The 19,261-nt window shown below is 39.0% G+C and overlaps 1 protein-coding gene across 4 annotated transcripts in view; it reads right to left on the bottom strand.

The window, feature by feature from the left end:
• Positions 1-2,029: 2,029 nt before the first annotated feature.
• Positions 2,030-19,261, bottom strand: part of RAPGEF4 (Rap guanine nucleotide exchange factor 4) — a 142,354-nt gene continuing 125,122 nt past the window's right edge. For all 4 annotated transcript variants that reach the window (XM_063162150.1, XM_063162151.1, XM_063162153.1 and 1 more), the window contains 6 exons: positions 18,093-18,183; positions 15,833-15,883; positions 15,113-15,200; positions 14,714-14,778; positions 6,369-6,423; positions 2,030-4,854 (listed from right to left, as the gene is read on the bottom strand). In XM_063162150.1, the coding sequence (XP_063018220.1) occupies positions 4,727-4,854; positions 6,369-6,423; positions 14,714-14,778; positions 15,113-15,200; positions 15,833-15,883; positions 18,093-18,183 (478 nt within the window). In that variant the 3' untranslated portion in view covers positions 2,030-4,726. The remainder of the gene's footprint in view (positions 4,855-6,368; positions 6,424-14,713; positions 14,779-15,112; positions 15,201-15,832; positions 15,884-18,092; positions 18,184-19,261) is intronic.

The raw sequence follows: 19,261 nt of genomic DNA, 5'->3' as shown, positions 1-19,261 counted from the left end.
GCTCCAAAGATAAGCTGCTAAAGAAGTTTCTGGTCTCGCAATTTTAATGATAACTTTTTAATCTGGTCATTATTTTCTTTGATTGCTAATACCTTGACCTCTGGTGACAGCTGCTGCTTATGCCTGCTAAACTTTAATGCAGGCTACAGTAAAGAACATTATGATTATTTGAAAAGGCAAAGTGTAATGCATTTCAGATTAACAGTGAAAGAAAAGCTATTGAAGTTAGAGGTTCACTTTGCCATATCACTCTATGCTGCTTTCCTTATTATCAGTACAAAAAATGAAATGAGAATAGAACATCTTTTAATTTCCTTCTACTATTACCTCTTGATTTGCATTCAGAGCTCCCAGAAGAAATACTGCTGAATTCAGAAGTAGTCTATTTAAGCTGCATGGTGTTTAAAAATTGCTGGAAGAGGTTAAGGTGCTTTATATTATGCAGTTGACCTTACTAAGAAGCTGTGTTAACAATTTAGATTTATAAGTTTGTTAATTTTTTTTCCCAAGGAAAATTCATTATCTCTTTTTGTATCCCTGAATGTTAAATCTTTTGATTTCACTCTAACTTATTTTGTAAGATTTTTAAATTATATTTAAACTTCTTGTACTTAAAAGGTTGCTTTGCCAGTGTCTCTGGAAAGAAGCATTTTGTTTCTGTCTCTCTTTGTACCTGGTCTGAAGACACTGTGTGCCCTCACAATATTTTACCTAGGAAGAAAGAACCCAAACCCTCCATCTGCAGAGTCCTGCAAATACATTTGAATTCTTTTATCTGTCACTATTATATCTTTGCGGCCAAGTGGGTTTGAACAAGATGCCCATAGAAAATATTTTTAATTTTGCCTTTACCAAACAGTTGCAGCCTCCTGGTGTACAGGATTTAAGCTTCCCTGGATTTAACCTTTCTTCCCTGCTTTTGTCACCACTGGGCCTGGTCATTGAGAAAAAGAAATCCTAACAAAATAACAATAGTGAAATGTGCCAGGGTAGGGAGAGCTGTACCCTGTGATTCTTTAGGCTCTGCAGCCCTAAACAGAGTTTGTGTTCTCTACTGCTGCATGAGTAGTAGAGAACACATGGCCAATGGTGGAGCCCTGTAATGCAGAACATTTTCAAAAATGCCCAAGGTGTCACCACCCTGGCTCAGTGGTCCCCAGCAGTGGATATATATTATGGACACTGCCTCCTGGTCATATCTCATCTGAAAACTCATACTACAGTTATGACTCCGCCAGTAAATAAAACAGGACCAGGAGCTCTGGGCCCTGAGGCCAAGCAGCAGGGACCAGCCATATCAGCACTGCATGGCCTGTGACCCTCAGGCATACTCATCCTTATTAGGATTTAGAACAGGTTTATGTTCGTTCAGCCTGCAGTGTTGCAGTGAGGAGGGGGCTGTGCTGTGGTGTTTGTGCTGTTTATGCAAATGGGTGAGATGGAGGTGCAGAGCACCTTGGGTCCCACTGGAGGACTGCGGGGGTGGGACAAAGCCAGGACAGCTCTGTAGTTTCCCCTGGAAATGGCCTGGCTGCATGATCCCCCATAAGTAATGGCTGGACCCTCTCCTGCAAAGATAGCTCGCATGGGCCAAAACCAGACCAAGTGGTGCACCTAAACCAGGATGGCCATGAGCAGAGCAGGGCTGGGGATTGCCCAGCGCTGTGCAGCCAGGCCTGCAGACCGTAGGAGAGTCAGCAGCAAGGCGGTGCCCTCAGCGAGGCAGGAACAAGCTGGGACTCGCAGCTGCCAGCACAGGGTGAAGTCAGGATGGATGTTTTGACATTTCAGTGTTTCTTGAGCTCCTATTCATTCTCCACTCTAGTGCAACTGTCGCTTAGACTTCCTACAGCTAGAGCAATATATTGGCAGCTGCCTTCCTGTTGTAAAGTCAACACAGGGAGCCCGGGACAGGTCCTAGAGCCAGAAGGTAGTTTTATTCATCTAATCTCTAGGTATTTAGACAGTGATTAGAACCATAGCAACTATCTGAGCCACTTGAATTAGTTAGATATAGAGATAGCAACACTTGTTATTTATACAGCACCCTTTATTGGAAAATTAAAAAATGTCAGATACCTGTTTCATTGAGTAGGTAAACTGCATTCATTTGTTGACATGGAGGTGCCATGAAACCTCTCTTTGTATCACTGGGATACAACTACACGATAGACTGTTGGCAACAAATATGTAAAACAGTTAGAAGTTCTAAGGAAAAAAAAAAAATAAACCAAGGGGATAAAAACATACTAAACAGATGAAGAATTAGTCTATACGCAGAGCCAAGCCAAAACTTGGCAGCTTTATAAACCCTCTAACATAGAAATAAATGAAAGTCCAAACAATGGGAACAAACCTGGAACAAATAAAATCATGAACTCAGAAATGTTACCAATTGATTGCAAAGATAAAAATGCCTGTTGAATTCATTGTCTCACTGTAGTTTATTCTACTGCATACTTTGCTTCTGGGAAGATTCTGCATCTGAAAAAGCCATATGAAGTATATTCATCAAACAGCAGAAATGGAAATAAATATTTCTCACTTGAAATGACAAGACACAAATTTGTCTCTATACTATTAGCTGGTTTTCCTCTGAATCATCTTGAACTTCTAGTCAGACAGCAAAGTTAAAATAAATTATTTCATCATGCTGCAGAATATTTCTTAACTGTGTAATTATTTCCTTTGCAGAATGCAGGTACCAACAGATTGTGGTTCTGTGTCAGCATTTCCTCAGTGACTCTCAACTTTTGCAGAATTTATGTTTTGACTAAAAGAATGTAATTATTTTTATAGATAAAAAAATTTGTATGTTTATACTGATTCAACACAGTCCTGCTCAATGCCAAAAATAATATGCTCTGTGTCCAAAGCAAAATGTAGACTATATCAATGAGGTCATCTCTGAAGCTTAATTATGAGATAATAGTTGCAACTTCTAATTTCAGGCTTAATAATTTTCATGACATCCAGCTTCACAGCGCAGAACCAGTGTGAATGCAATAGGAATCGTCATTCCCTTGGCATGCACTTGGCTGCCATCTGGGCTTGCCCAGCAGCAGTACAGCCATCCCCAGGAGCATTCAGGAGGGGAAAGGGCACATGCCAGACCCCCCTCCCCTCATGGCTGCAGGCCCTGAGAGCCCTCCCCATGGTCATCGAACCCAGAGGTCTCCCAAGTGCTCTGTTAGCCAAGGTCTTGAGTTTGCCAACCTGAGGTAAAAACCTGCCCGAGATAAGATAACGTGTAGTGCTTACATTAGTGACTGAGAAGGACAAATTAGTTAGATAGCTAAAATTAAGAATATATCCCTCCTTTATTTAAACCATTCCAATTTAAATGTTTTCTCCTAAGACAAATGAGCCAACGAGGCGGTGGTGTTGCGTCACTGCCTGACCGTCACCGCCGTGGCAGGGATGGATCTGACTGGCTTTAATCTCATCGTCCATCTCAGTGCACAAAGGCCAGCTGTGGGTTTGAGGCCCAGCAAATGACAAGCCAAGTTTGATATATCAGCCAATTAGCAGCATTGGTATTTATGCAGGACTGAAGCTGAAAGTGCAAATAAGGCCAGTGACTAAACCTTTCCAGCAATTACATTTAATAAGGTACTGCATGTTATTTACAGAAAAGATAGATCACACAACTTCTACATGTAAATGCACAGAGTGTGAAGACAAAAGCTGTACTCTCATAACATGCTAAACAAAATAAATAAACCAGAATTATTTTGGCACAATAACTATTACATAAATAAATATTCTAGAACATAATGAATTGACATTTATTTACAGTCTATTGAAAGTGCAAACAATTGGCTGAAAATTAGGATATTTGTAAATGTGTAAGACCAGAAGATGTGTTAACCAGCCATGATCAATTCTAGCTGAAGTTTAAGGTTTTAATGTCCAGGAAAATATTCTCTTGAAATCCATTTGTGCATATTGTGCTCTTTTTGAACCAGTCCTTTGCTACCTTTAATGCTATTGATTTTAATGACCTTACTTTTTAACTGAATTTTTTAAAAACCTGATTGGTAATTTAAAAAGAAGGAAGTAAAATGTAAACACTGATTAAGCTATTTATCATTCAAATATTTTCAGTCCTGTCAGTTTTCTGAAATGGCCACACTGCTTGTAGTAGTAGACAGTATGATTAAGACTAGGAATTTTTCTTAGTATTTGTTGTATTTAAAATGGAAATACGTGTAAATCTTCTCTGAATGGAACTGTACCTTGGACCGCTCTTGAACCTACATTATTTCATCAGATCCTTACATCCTTCTTCTGTTGAGGTCAAGAGCAGCTGAGCAAGCTAAACTGATGAGCAGTTTTGGTCCTGACCTGAAGTATAAATCATAAAATACAGGTTCTTAATTAGGGAGAAGAACCCACTACCTACCTTAGAACTGTTGTAAGTTTTTGTGCATTTCCCACTAACTATTCTATCTTTTGCCTTTATTTAAAATCTGTATGAGATATCACTTACTACACCTTAAGATGAATTAATAGTTCACAACATGGCCACCCCTACACCTACAGTGCATAAATTCTTCCTCAGCCAAAGTAGTCCAGCAGGCTGGTACATTGTGCGTTGCCTAAGACCTTATGGTTTGCTTTTTTGCTTATTTTTGTAGTGGCAGTGCAGTAGCAGAGAAAGTGAAGTTCTTAACAAGTGACCTTGAGAGGATAAAAGATCGTTTCTCATCATTGCTTCAAATGTTTATGCTCGGCGCGGTTCCAGTCGGTGAGACATCTGTGATAAAGTTCTCTGGTTGTCAATCACATTTAATTGCCGCACGTAGCTCCGAACATCCTGATGGTTTTTATTAGTTAGGGCTGCATCAGGATCTGGTGAAAGAGAAATGATGTAGGATTGATACACATAAATGGACAAATGCCTGAACAAAATGCACAACTCCTTACCAGCTGTCACAGGAAAGACTAGATCCTGGCGAGTTAAAAAGGAAATATTTAGAAATTGCTCTCTTGGAAACCTTTTCTCCGCATCTGATGGTCTTTCTGGTTACTACCCCCACAAATTAACTTTTCTTTTGGACATCCTTGGCTACATTTACTAAAATTGATGGCCCTTGGTTACAGTTTGACATATCACCTTATCAGTCATTAGCTATATATTATACAGCTAACAAGTACAATTTAAAGCTGCTCATTTGCTTTTGAACCAGGAACTTTCACAGATTCAAAATTTTGTAATCGATTTTAGCCTCTTTTCATGCAATGTTCTCATTTTAGATATTTGTATCAATGTAGTGCTTAGTGGCTGCCCCATTCAAGCCTCAGAATTCACTACCTGTATACATTTCTTAACCACATTACACCTACTCTAGCAGCAGTTATGGAATACTACTGAGTTAAAGTCTTCAGTCCCATAGGAACAGCTTACAGTGTAATGTAATATGCGTTAGGTAATTTGAATTCAACTAAAATATTATACTAAGACATCTACATTACATTACACATACACACACAAAACCCAAAGAATTTAGATCCAGTAGATCTATATACTGACATTTTGTTATATCATGTATAATGAAAATCTGCTTCCATTTCTATGTATGTGGAGGTCTCACTTGTGCTTAATACATCAAAATTAAAGACACAAAGCCAGAAAAACCCAGATTATGGATGAAAAAAAAATCTTTCTTAATTTCTACCGTTCTACAGCAATTTGTACAGATCTTCTACAGTTAAGCTTTGACTCATATGGAAAGAAACTATTTTTAATAAAGTATAGTTTTATATTATTCTGTTGTTCGAGAAAGAGGAAGGGTACTGTGAATCAAAATGGATGAAGTGCTGAGGAAAGGGCCATGTGACTGAGACTGACAGTGGAGCTCGATGGAATGAGACCCACAGAGAAGCCTGTTTGACCATACAGCTCTGTCATCTTAAATGGCCTCAAGGAAGTTCTGGTAATTATACTGACAAACAGGTTTTAAATTCACCGCCTTATGCAGTTATGTCATTTACAAAGGTCATGTCTCCAGACTGGTTTCATATTAAAACAGCATTTATCCAAGCAACTATTTGTGTGCTGCTGCCTGCTAGACTTATTTCAACCACTTCTGAATCCAGTGTCTAATTTCAACTGGCTCTAATGTGACAGATGGGTAGAGACCTCGCAGATATTTAGCTCTTTCACATGCATGGAAAAGAGATAGAGGAGAAGGGGTTTATTAGAGCTTCCTGAACGATATTTCACCCTGTGAAACATCACAGGATCCAAACATGGAAGAATCACTGGAAAGCAGGCTCTTCAGTTCTGGTACACACAGAATTAGTTGTAATTACTGTAGCTACTGATGATAATGCTGACAGTACAGATGTTGTAACACACTTACTGAAAGATTGGCTTCGGCAGAATTTCACTGTCCTGACAGTGTTGGCAATCATGCGCTGGAAGGAAAAGATGGGATGCAATCAGAGAACAAGCACTGTATTTCATCAGCATTCAAACGAAGCACCTCTGTGCCTGAGTGTGAAGACACATGCCAATAAAAGCAGTCATATGAATGAAAATATAATTTTAATGCTGCTACTTTAATGTATAGGGTGTGATTTGCATTTACACAGGCTTTAAATAAGCATGAGTATAATTTACATGCGCTCAGAGAACTCTTTCCCTTGCTTGAATGCTGTAAAAGGACCTAAGTAAGAATGAAAATCAGCCCCTTCAATGTGCATTTCTTTGATAACATCTTACCATATTGAAAAGTAAAAGGAATACCATGGAGTATATACACGTTAATTTAAAGACTATCAGCTCCTAACAGCGAGGCCATTTCTAGAATATATTCAGCAATTAAAGAGTTTTCACCTTTTATACAAACTTGAGTTTAAAATGCATTCTCCTGGAAGCTGACAGTGTAAATAAGCACATGAGGGTGATTCCACTGGCAGAATGCTCGGTTCACAGGTGAGAAGGCCACTGTCAGTACTGTGGCCTGCAGCCAGGTTTCATAAACAGACCTGTTACACAGTGTTACTTTGCACAAGTATATCTCACTCAACCTGAAAAGTGGATTCACTTTTGGTGGACCCTTCTACTGACAGTTCACCAAAAAAAAGCAGAAGTCACTTCAGTCCTTCTTGGCTGTGCTTCCTCTTCAGCAAAAAAACCTCCATCATTTCATTCAATTCAGTTTCAATCAATACACTTGCTGTGATAAACCAGATGTTATTTTACAATAGATTTTAAGAAAATAAATTAAGGTTATTCATACAGCAAAACATTAGTTCTGGACTGTAGAAATTTAACTGGTTTCTGTGATTAGCACCACAGAAATAATAAAGCCACCAGTATGGGGCAGAATTAGTTGTTCTACATAATGTCAAATAAACTGAAATTTCAGCAGTTAGCTAAATAGTTTGATTCAATCCCTGTAATAAGGACATTTGTTTCAGTTTCTTTTGTTTAAAAAAAGTAGAGGGAGGAAATGCTGCTCCCTATCAGGCTCTAATGTCTGTGTTCCAACACAGCGACATCTTCTAATGCAGCCACTCTCACCAGGCTGCTTCAGACATTATGGAAAATTTGTGTGAGATTAACAAGCTAGTTAGCCATAAGCTCTCACAAAATGGAATTATATATCTCTTACTAGTGAACAAGAAAGCCTGGGGCATATGCTCCTCTAAATTCATTATAATCTTAAATGAAATCATAATTATAATCTTAAATTAAAATGTTACAAATTAACTAAGCTTGTGAAATCTCTCATTCCAGAATGGGAAGCACCAATGTAAGACATGCCTTACACACACAATGGATAATCTCACACAGTTTAATGTACCATCGAGCATACAAAAATGCGTTGGTTGGTCAGTGTAAGAAATGCTACTGATATATGATGTCCTAAATGTTTGTGGATTACACCTCGTATTAGCAAATGAAACTGATCTAAAATATGCTACTTCTAAAACACACTTTCCCAAAAGACCTAGGGAATCCAGATCTGGATCTGCTATGTTGTTCCTAAAGTTACATGTATCTACATGTATAATTCAAGTAAGTGTAAATTTTATCCTAATGTAATTTTCATACCTCTTCAAGCCACTATTACTATGCAGATTCTCTAGGGGACTTACCTTGCAAACATCCTCACAGGTGCTTAGCATTAAGCATGTGAATAAACTCCACTAACTTCAATGGAACCTCTTAAATACTCAGGGTAACTGGGCTGAGACAGAACATACTGCATGCAACAGTGTCGGTTTTTCAGTCTAACCCAATCAAATCTAAGTCAAAACAACACAAGCATATAAAAATGACTGTTTCACACTTCTGTGGCTTCATATTTGGCTCTGTTATGTGATGCTGTTATTCTGGTTTATACCAGTTCAAAAAATACTCATCTACAATAACTGTTTCAAGGAAAGATCATAAAGCTGAACTGCACCAGCCAACACAATGAAGTTTCAAGACTGTCTACCTTCAAAGGAAGCTTTGCTAAGAACACTTCATTTTCAGGAAGATAGCTAGTTTTGCTTGATGTGCTTTCTAGATGGATTGTTAATACACACCCTAATTTTTCATACCCGTAAGTATTTAGGTTGTGAAGCCTCATCTCACAATAATCTTTGGAGTTATCATTATTTAGCTTCATATGTGAAAACTTAGATTTATCTAAAAAAGTGTTCTTTGGAATAATTTTACTCTTTTTTCTCTTGTGGGGAGTTTGTTCTCAAAAAAAGCAGAACATCCAGAATAAATACTGTAATGCAGTACTGTACTGAAAGAAAAAATATGGGTATGTGGTGAAGGTTTTTAAAAAAGTTTTTGCTATTTTCAAATTTGCCGTTATGTGGGCCCTTCTAGGCAAGGAAAAATAGAAGTGGCAATGGACTTGTCTGACTTCTGGTTAAAGGCTGAACTGCCTGGCTTCCTTCAGTTGGCTGAAAGACTTCATTTTAAAGGGTTCCTTTGCCTTTTCCTGAGGATGATGTGATTCTATCTGTGCATTCAGAATTATCATGGCAATGACGAAATACAAACCAATGAGGAACTGAGTGTTAAGGCTGAATAAATGTGGTCCAAAGACAGCATCACAAGCCAATGGGGAGATTCTGAAGCATTATGTATCTTTGAAGAGCTCTTTTCACACTACTTTTTTTCCAAGTGTTGTTCTACTGTCTCATAATGTCTAAGCTCCTAGCAGTTCCTTTTTGTAAGGTACAAAGTGAACAGAAAAACAGGTTATGAAACAAAGTGAAATTTCCATTCCCAAATCTCGTAGATAAATTAGATTGTCTTCTATTGATGCAAGAAAACTAGAAACATGGACAGAAAAAATGTTCAGATGGAAGTTTAATTGCCTGCTCCTTACAGTTTTTCTTCAAATAGAGGATCACCTCTAGTCAATGCCTGCAAAGATTAACCTCTGTTTACTCACAGTGCTAAGCAAGACCACTATCAAAAAGCTATACAAACCTAAATTTGGATCTTTCTGAAATAGAACCAACTGCATAATATAATAAATAATGGCTACTACCAGCATGCTGTGTATACACAACAATATCCTTTCAAGCTTTACAGTTTGGAATTGTGGCAGCAGGCCAGAACATTATCTTCTAATCCATTCCAAACCCAAGTTGCTAAATATTATAAATATTCATATATGCTATTGAAAACTACTAAGGGCTTTAGTCACACACTTTTTGCATAATCTTTATGTTCCAAAAATTAAAGAATGTTTGCCCCCTTTTTTTGCATATGGATAAGAGTGTGAATTCCCTTTTGTTCATCTCCACAAAACCTGAAAACAAATATGCACAAATTCTCTAATCCTCTTTTCTCACCTGAAGGGTGAAGAGGCTCGACAAAAAGAAGTATCAGTGGTCAGGACCATGGCACTATCTTGTGCTGCCATGGCAGGTCAGCACTTCCAGAGCTTTTTCCTGACTTCTGCTCCCTCTACAGGTGTTATTCCTGACATAATGCTGGGTAATGTCATATGGACAAGGTGCCACAAAAAGTAATCTTTGTTCAGGCTCTCTGATGATTTAAGAAATGGCACTGATAAAGTTCCCAATTAATTGAATCTTCCCTTTGTCTATGAATACAAAATTCTGTACTGGCAGTCAGAGTGCAATTAGGCAGCTGAGGTTATAAAGAAAAAAATCAGTAAGTGGTCAAGAGTATGAAATATTGCCTGTTCCTAAGGAGAGTCATGCTCAGTACTTTCCTCACTTTCCTCTCTCTTCCTTCCCTGCCAAGACCTAATTCTAGGAAAGCACTTATAAATTTTTTCTAAATATTTAGTCATAAAAGCAGTGTCACTTAAATGGTGTATATTGCCATGTACCTTCCAAACTAAAACTACAGTATTTAAAAAGCTTTAAAAGGTTTGCTCCTCTGTAATAAATATGTCTTCAGTTATTACATAGATGAGTCTTCTGAAGGCTCATTTACAACTAACGTGTACTATCAAATCACCAGGGGAGAAGAGATGTAGGTGGTTTGGTACCTTATCATATATGCCAAACTAGAATGTACATCTGAGCAACACCATGGTGGAAACAGCTTCTTGCAGTGAGATAAGTAAAAGACATTCAATACTTTCTTAAACCATGTCTTGTTTGCTAGTGAAGACAAAGCCTTACACTACAATGACCAGTAATTTAGTAATTTAGTAATTTTGCCTACTTATTGAAAAATACATAAATAACATTTTCCAGACTGGATTTTAAGGCTTCATGCAATGGCATGAGTAAAGAGCACAAACACAGTGCAAATACAAAGACTAAGAGCATACCTATTTCTGACATGTTCAGTACTGTTTACCCACAACTGGTACAAACCAAATGGGTGTGTTTACAAACTTCCCTCTTTACCCATAGCTGTGACTTTGCCACATGTGGTTACTCTCTTCCCTGGCTAGGTGTCCCTGTCCTCCCACTCCTCACAGCCTCCTCCAGATAAGGCATCTGTGGGGATCAGAAGATGGGGAAGGGAAAGAAAGAGCAGGCAGTCACAAAGGCAGCAGCAGGTAAAGCTCAGCAATGCTCTGCTGCAGAGTAGTAAGAGCAATGCTCTTACTACTGCCAATACCGCAGTTCTGAAAAGATCAATATATAGGAAAGAGTAGCAGGAAAAAAATTGACTCAGTCTTTTTCTTTGTTAGCTTGAGTTGCTAAAAAAGACTAGGCTAATGTGGCTCAACACCATCTGTCTGTTTTTCCCTTCTTCCCTAGATAATTTTGTTCAATTTGAAAAAAGAACCCAGAGTTTTCAAACACAAGAAAGCTCCTACCAATTTTCTGTGAAAACAGATGGCTGTGGACAAGAGAAAGATTGTGTAAGTGTCCTCCTGTCTCCTTCAGGAAAAAGGCTGTAGTGCAAGTTCCTATGTTATGACAAAAGCCTATTCACACAGAATTCCCCAGCCATGAAGAAACAACACATGCCCCAGCCACGAGGAGAGATCTGAGCAGAGCTCAAGCAGCCATGAAACACAAATGTTTAGGAAACCAGGCCTTGCCATTTCTGGCACTCAGGGAGCTCCTGGCTCAGACACTGCCTGACAGCTTCTGCATGTTTTAGGATGCATCATTTAATATAAATAATAACAGAAACATTGCAAAACAGGAAAGATTTAAAGGAAGCTGCTTCAGCTGAAGAGATGCCACTAGATCAAACTTCTACTTTTGGCTGCCAGTTACAGGAATAAAGTTGTCAGCAGCACATCAGCTGTCGGGATCAGGGCTCTGTGGTGAGAATGCAGACGTGATGCCAGAGGCTGTTCTCAGTTTCATCACTGTGCTTACATGGGAGTCGGAGGGACCCACCTCCTCCAGTGGCAAGTGGCACCACCAGTGGCAACTACCCAGATATTTTTATTCGTAAACTTTAGCAAGCATAAAAGTAAACAATCTTCCAAAGAACCAAGATGTTTCAGAAACATCAGTAAGAGTGGCTCCCAGCAACACTCTAAGGAATCTCCATCTGCTTATGACAGAACATCATGTAGCAGAACAAACAGACAGCAACAACAAATGGCAGGACATGATTCCTATGAAAAAATCTGGTTCCTACTTTTCTCCTGAAAATGGCAGAGTAACATCACAAAAACTTGGGCTTATACTTATTTAAAAGAGAGGAGAATTTACCTGAGAGTTATCTGGCTGAGTGGTCTTGTCTTCACAGTTTAATATCTGGCAATTATGTGTGGATATGACAGTTTTAAACTTAACGCAAGTAGGCGGCAGCGACTGAGGTTTAACAGTAGGCTTTTCTTCTTTGCTTGACCTGATGACACATGCAAAAAGCTAAAAACTGCCAGGTCCACAGTAGGATTTGAATGAATTATGTGGGTGGAATTTGAACACAGGTTGCTCTGAACAGCTACGGGTTGAGAAAGGCAGTAAAAGCACCTAGAAGCATGCAGAAGAGCTAGTGAAGAACAATAAAGAGACAAAAGATATACTTGTGGTAAGGCCTGGAGAAAAAGCAGAGTGAGCTTTTAGGTGGAATACCAACCAAAGAAAGGCTTAGAATACTAAAAAAGGAGAATGTTTCCCTTTCTGGTGAGTTGAGGAACATGAGACATAGTACTGATTCCATAAAAAATATGCAGCATCAAAAATGCATGAACTGATCTTCCCTTTCCTCTCCTAATGAAAACTAACAAAACTCAGATTACTGGTACTACATTCTTGCAGTATTAAACGTTATTTAAAACTTTTCAGTGCTACTAGTAAACCCTTTTTCTGGGGGTAACATTCTTTTGACAATAAGACAATTTGCAGACTAAGGTAAAGAGAGCAGACCTGCAGAAACTTAGATATAGATCTGTTTAAGCTGCTATAAAATTCACTCTTGGCTTTGGGAGTGCCAAAATGTGGTACAGTGGTGCAGAACTATTCTTAAATGACAAGCCTGTGTTGAACTTCTGTCTATGGCAAGTGCTTACAGGAGAGCTCCTCCCTCAGGTAGTGGCTTTCACACAAAATGAGGCATAAAGAGCTTGAAGCACGGAGCTCTGAGGCCAGTGGATGTACTGGCTCTTCTGGCTCAGGAGGTGTAAACAGGCCAAGTGAGGTGGAGATGATGGAGCCAGCCACAGAACCATGGCTATAGCAATGCAGCTGCCATCCATTCTGGTTTGGAGGTGTTCCAACCAAGTCTGAGATCCCTTTTGTGTTCCCCAAAGTATTTACTGTCTATACTGTTGTTTCTATACCTAATTAAAACAGGCAGTGCAGAAAAAAAGTCCTTTTCTGCAGGTAGCATGCTCAAGGCCTTTGGAAGGAGATGGCAACACAGTCTGCATATGCAATTACAGAATGCCATTATTTCAAAGTGAGGTCAGGCCCTCACTCAGGCATTAGCACTGCCATTTACTTACAAAATGTCTCATCTTAGTGAAGGGGTATTTTCAACCAAGGACAGAGGCTGTCCTGGAGCTACAGATTAAAATCTAAGAGAATTCATTCAGAGTGATGATCACTTTCCTGTGAAGTTTTTTAAAGAGGTTAAAGCACTCCTTTTTCCCCCTCTGCAGTTATCAGTGCTCAGAGGGTCAGACAAACGCCTGCACAGTGCAGTGGAAATAACTGGAGTTATGTAACTCCAGTGGAATGGAGTGGTTCTGATTACTGTACTACTAAGAACAAGCACATGTAGGTGCCAGAGGAAATATGCTCTAGCATGGCTGCTGAATGGCTGAGAGGAAACAGCCTCAAGTTGTGCCAGGGGAGGTTTAGATTGGATATGAGAAAAAATTTCTTCACTTTGAGGGTGGTCAGGCATTGGAATAGGCTGCCCAGGAAGGTGGTGGAATCACTATATCTGGAAGCGTTCAAAGAGCATGTGGATGTGGTACTCAGGGACAAAGTTTACTGGGGAACCCAGTGGTGCTGGGCTAAGAGTTGGACTCGGGGATCTTGGAGATCTTTTCCAACCTTAGTGATCCTGTGATTCTACTATTGACTGCCAGAGCAGTAAGTCAGGTTTGGTTTTCCTATGCAGATGCCATAGCTGGGTTTGGCTATGCATGTTCTCAGATACAGGTGTCATTAACCACACTAATGAGGAACATGATCTTAGCAACTAAGAAAACGTCTTCTCACTGCTGAGAAATTCAAGTTTCAGCTGAGACTTCTGCAATGGAAGGTCGCCTGCCTGAAGTTTTTGACAATGATATTTGGAATTATAACAGCTTATGTGCAGGACTTAGATTTGAGCATGATCTAGCCTTTTATCATTGATTTTCCTTTCCAGTAGGAAAGCAATCAAGCCACACACATCTCCTTTCATTAGTGAAGGGAAAGAAGAAATATATGTTGTGCAAGTTCTTTGCAATGCTTTATTCATTCTCCAAGGAGCAATGCAGAACTATCCCAGCCTGAGGCAGTTCAGGCCTGTTTGAAGGAACAGCATTGAAAATCACAGGTTGGTCCCACACTGTTAAAAAGTGTCTCTAACAGCTCTGCTTCCTGTCCCTGATGCTCCCTCTCCTAGGAAATATTTTGGCTGTGCATGCCTCAGTGGGCAGTTTATTGTCTACCTCTGTGAGGTTTTCCAGAAAACCAGAGGCCCCAGGCTCTGTGTACAATGCAGGCTATTTTTGCCAGGTCTTGGTCCTGCCTTCATTCTCCCTAGCCCTGAAAGTCACTGTTGAGAAGTTCACTCTTGAAGAGGTGAATAGGGAGGTATTTTTAAGTTTCCTTTCAAATATGTCATACATACCATTTTCTCGAAGTTTACTAGATTGTCAGTGAATGTCTTGTTTCCCTCATGAGTAAACGTCATGTCTGTATAGAAATAAAAAACACATAAAAACCCATTTCTGAATCACGGCCATACAAAATAGCAGAATGTTTTATCTACCCTTACAAAAATTGTAGCAGCTGTAAAGTAAAAAATTTAGGTTTTAATGTGCAGCATTTCTAAGACTAATAAAATTGAGGTATGATATTCAGATGTACAAAAGCAGTTTGTCTTGTCTCTGTATCATGCTTTTCATAATGGAAAAAGATCATACCTCACACTGAGATTGATTTTTGCTTCTTCTTGCTGCTACTCTTATCCTTCAGATATTTGACAAATAGCTCTCAAGTTAATGATTCTGGTAGCATCCAAGCTTACCTTTTATAAGCAGTGGCATGAAAGGAATTATTGGAGGGTCCAATTTAGCTACAGTCAGTCTGTAGGCCCTATGGTTTCTTGATGGATCCTTACAAAAAAAGAGAAATCAAATAATTACTAATATGTATTAGTATATATATCAAGACACTATATACATTAATTTAGATGTCATGGTATTTATTAAAAACATTATTTTTTTCCTGTGACTTTAAAAGTGCATCTGCAAATTCAGACACCTTTTATCATTCTCCCTGACTGGTTACACAATGAGAATGCAACCACTAAACACAAACATTTTTTCATGCCAAATACCTAGGTTAGATATGATTACAAAAACATTCTTCATAAAAGAAACCACATATTTTTTCCTCCCTCCTTACAGCTGCAGATCCAGTTTTTCATATGTTGTAGCAGTAAAATGTATTGCCTGGAAAAATCCAGGTTGAGAAATAGCATTTCCCATATGTACTATTGGAAAACAAGTGATAAAGCTTTTCTGAGTTCCCAGATTAACTTTGAGTGGTACATAAGTTCTCTCAGAGTAAGTTCCTAAGAGTATAATTTATTAGTCATACATACTTGTTTTAGCAGCTCTAAAATGGGATCATAAACTTCTTAAAGTCAAACAAGGACATATAAAATGTTCTGAATCAAGGAATTCAAATCAGAAACTGAATTATCTCAGATTGTGCATAGAATAAGGGATCTATTGCTATTCACCATTAAGCTTTCAAACTCTGCATAGATCTTCTTGAACTTGCTTGGGAGTTTCTGTTAAGAAAAACAAAAATAGCAAACCTTAATTAAATCAGATCAGTGCAGTAATTTTACTGTAAATGCTAGTTCCTTCTACAACGCCCTAAGTCAGGAAAGTGCTCTTTTTTTTGCCAGATATTTCTAACAATGTGCTAATCTAAAATACAACATGTTTCCTAGCAACCAGATTAAAAATAGAGACGGGACCAGCCATGAAACCTGGATCCTGATTTAAACCCTGACTTGAATTCAGTCCTTTGGGATGTTTAGATTCAGATTTTTGTTTGGCTCACATAGCAATCACTGAATTCAGAATGTAACGGGAAATTCATGTGGATGCTTTCAGGACATCCCTGATTATAGCCTATCTGAAAATAAAATTTACACCCAGCTTGCATAGGGGCTGATCAGTTTAATTATTCATACCTATGATGAACTGCCCTTGCAAACATTCATATTCAGGCCTGGGCATTTCCAGGAGGTTTTTTTTTGCTCATGCTGATGCATTTATTAGTAAAATTTTTGACATGCTCAGCAGCAAAGGTCCTCCATCACTTTCTGGGGTACAAATTAATGAAAATTTTTTCAGTCCACAATACCTACACAAATAAATAATGGTCACTTGATCATGCAATGATTGAGATGAGATGGGCTTTACTAAATACATTCTTTCCCCCTCATGCATAGTATGTTACACAGATTAAATAACTTTACTCTAAAGACTATAAGATATGTTATAAATTGGTTTCAAAGATCACTGTAATTTTTTTATGTACCATCAGAATATGTCAGCTATTTTTAGTAAGAAATTTCTCTGTATTTGCTGAGTTTTTTAGACTACTATTAGCAGTGGATAACATTAAAAATTAATAGAGACTTTATAGTGCAGAAATTATTTCTTGCAATACTTTCTACATTTGAAGTGTGTACCCTGGCAAGCTATTTACACTGTGCCACAGCAAGGGCCTAATTTTTAATGATGTGTGTCAACAACTGTGTGCCTAGTTTGCATATGCATGCAGATTAGGTATTTGTGAAGTAACTGGTATAATTGGACATTTGCACCTGCAAATATCTAATTTCTGCATGCAACTAATGTAAATGCATGAAATATAGAAAAAATCAGGTCTTGGTATGTTTGTCTTTAAGCAATTTCTGTATATATCTGGCTAAAAATCAAATTGCAGAAATTCTCTTGTTAAAGCAACTGCTCTACAGAACCAGAGTGTGATAACATTTCCATGATCTCCACATGTACAAATGATCTGTGCCCCCCCTACCAGCTCAGACTTAGTGTTGATTTCAGATTGCTGTATGTAGTATATACATTCAATTCCTTCTTCTCTAGTCCTGTACTGTCTCAGCTCTCCCAGCTCCTCTCAGTAGCCACCAATAAAAGATCATTATTTTGAGAACCAGAAAATCTTTACCAGTAGCACTGATTTGATATGATAAATATACTTTTGAAAACGGGACTGGTGTACCCTCAGACATGTTAGTCTGATCTGTGTAAGAGCACATTTTTAAAGGTGTTCAAATTTTGCTTTCAGTTGCATCAATAACCACAGTCATGCTAATTATTTTAAATTTCTAATGAACAAAATGCATGCACATTTAAATCTGTACTGCTTTTGATATCCAGTATGTTCTCAGTGGTTACACTGTGCTGGACGCTGCACCCTTTTTTATAACCTCATACAAAAGAGCAAAGCCACAGAAAAAGGTGGAAGCTCTGACAATGAAGACCAAACTGCCAGTAAGCCTGGAAATGCATGTCAGAGAGAAAACCAGAACTGGTCCCACATTTTAACAGGGCAACACAGTCCCTGTGGAGATCAGAAAATAATATGTATAAACAGAGGATGAATTTAAGAGAATTATTAGTAGAGTGATCTCACTGAACCACCAGTAAAGAGAAGGCACACAGAGGATGGGCTGACCTAAGAGGTTAGCTGGCTAGCTTGCTCATCCTGTTGGGCAGTTTAGCTCTGCAATGGGAGCCACTGTTGTCACTCTTGTTAACTCCTGTGAGTATTCAGCACATCCATGGGTGTACTATATTGCCTTACTAATAAATACTGTCAGCCTTAGCTAAGGCTTATGGTCAGGAGCTGAATTAGTAGATCTAGCTTTATCAATAATAAAGGCCCTATTCACGTTTTTCCTAACTACAAGCACAAGTCCCTCTCAAGCTTCCTGGAATAGGATTTTAGCAAAGACTTACCTCCCACGTTAATGAGAGACGGCTCACAGCCACATTGCTCAGTCCCATAATAATAGCGAAAAAGGAATTCAGATTTTTGTATTCCTTACAGCTGAAACACAAAGGGCCAGGTATTAAGTTGCATATATCAGTCAGAGCAGTACTTAAGACAACCTTAAGAGCTGAACCCAGGCATCTAGCTTAGAAGTAACTGAATTTAAGCAGTCCTGGCCAGCTTGCCTGCAGACACCTCTTCACCAATGTGCTAGCACTTCACCACACTCTGCAGGCTTCCTTCCCTTCCCTCCTAAAATGACCTCCCTTCTACTTCACTGGGTGCCAGCTTCTGCAAGGAATTCTAGTCTTTCAACCAATTCTCCACCCAGATACACAGTCCTAAAACTGGGCTCAATTCAGTCCCAAGGGATACCAGAAACAGTGCAAACAACTGTTTATAACTTCATTTGCTGCAAAACTTGCTGACAGCTCCTGAACAGCTAATGAATGCTTGAAGCTCTCCTTAGGCAATATTCATTGCAGTTTACAGGGCCACTGAGTCTTTTTAAAGGGAGGAGACCAGCTGTCCAGAGATGCCCCCTGCAGGGACCTCTCCTGCAGTATAGGATTTCTATTCCTTATAGATTCTGGGACTTCTAGTATGTTTCAGGAAAAGAGCAGCCATTTGTTACCAGCTTCATTAAAGAGGTCCTGGTCAAAAGGAGCTCCAGGTCCCACTCCATCTCTAATGCACAGAAGGATTTTGCTATCAGTCAGGAAAAACTGGAACATGTAATTGAGTGCTATGGAAGATCCAACATGCTATATGAAGGAGTAGACACAATCTGATGGGCACAGTCAACACAACTGCTCAGCTGGGTCTGCATCAGTGGCTCACTGACTCAATAGGAAAGGAAGAGATAAAACAAAGCCTATCAGGAAAAAAACTCACAAAACTGCACCTCACTGGGTTTTTGCAAATAATCTCTTATTTTTCTCAACTGATGTGCAAACAACATCCAATTTCAGCACCTCGATCTCTGTTTCTTCAGCTGTGAGTGGCTTTCCTTAGGAGTTGGTATTGAGACTGTTGGGGCTTAACATCTCTGTCAGCGTCATGGCCAGTGAGTTTGAGTGCACCCTCAGGAGGTTTGCTGATGACACTGAGCTGTGTGGTGCAGTTGGCACGCTGG

This window comes from Melospiza melodia, chromosome 8, assembly GCF_035770615.1.
Source record: "Melospiza melodia melodia isolate bMelMel2 chromosome 8, bMelMel2.pri, whole genome shotgun sequence".
Classification (NCBI taxonomy): Eukaryota; Metazoa; Chordata; class Aves; order Passeriformes; family Passerellidae; genus Melospiza; species Melospiza melodia.
Note: the sequence above shows the minus strand (reverse complement) of the source record. Positions and strands in the feature narration are given on the sequence as shown.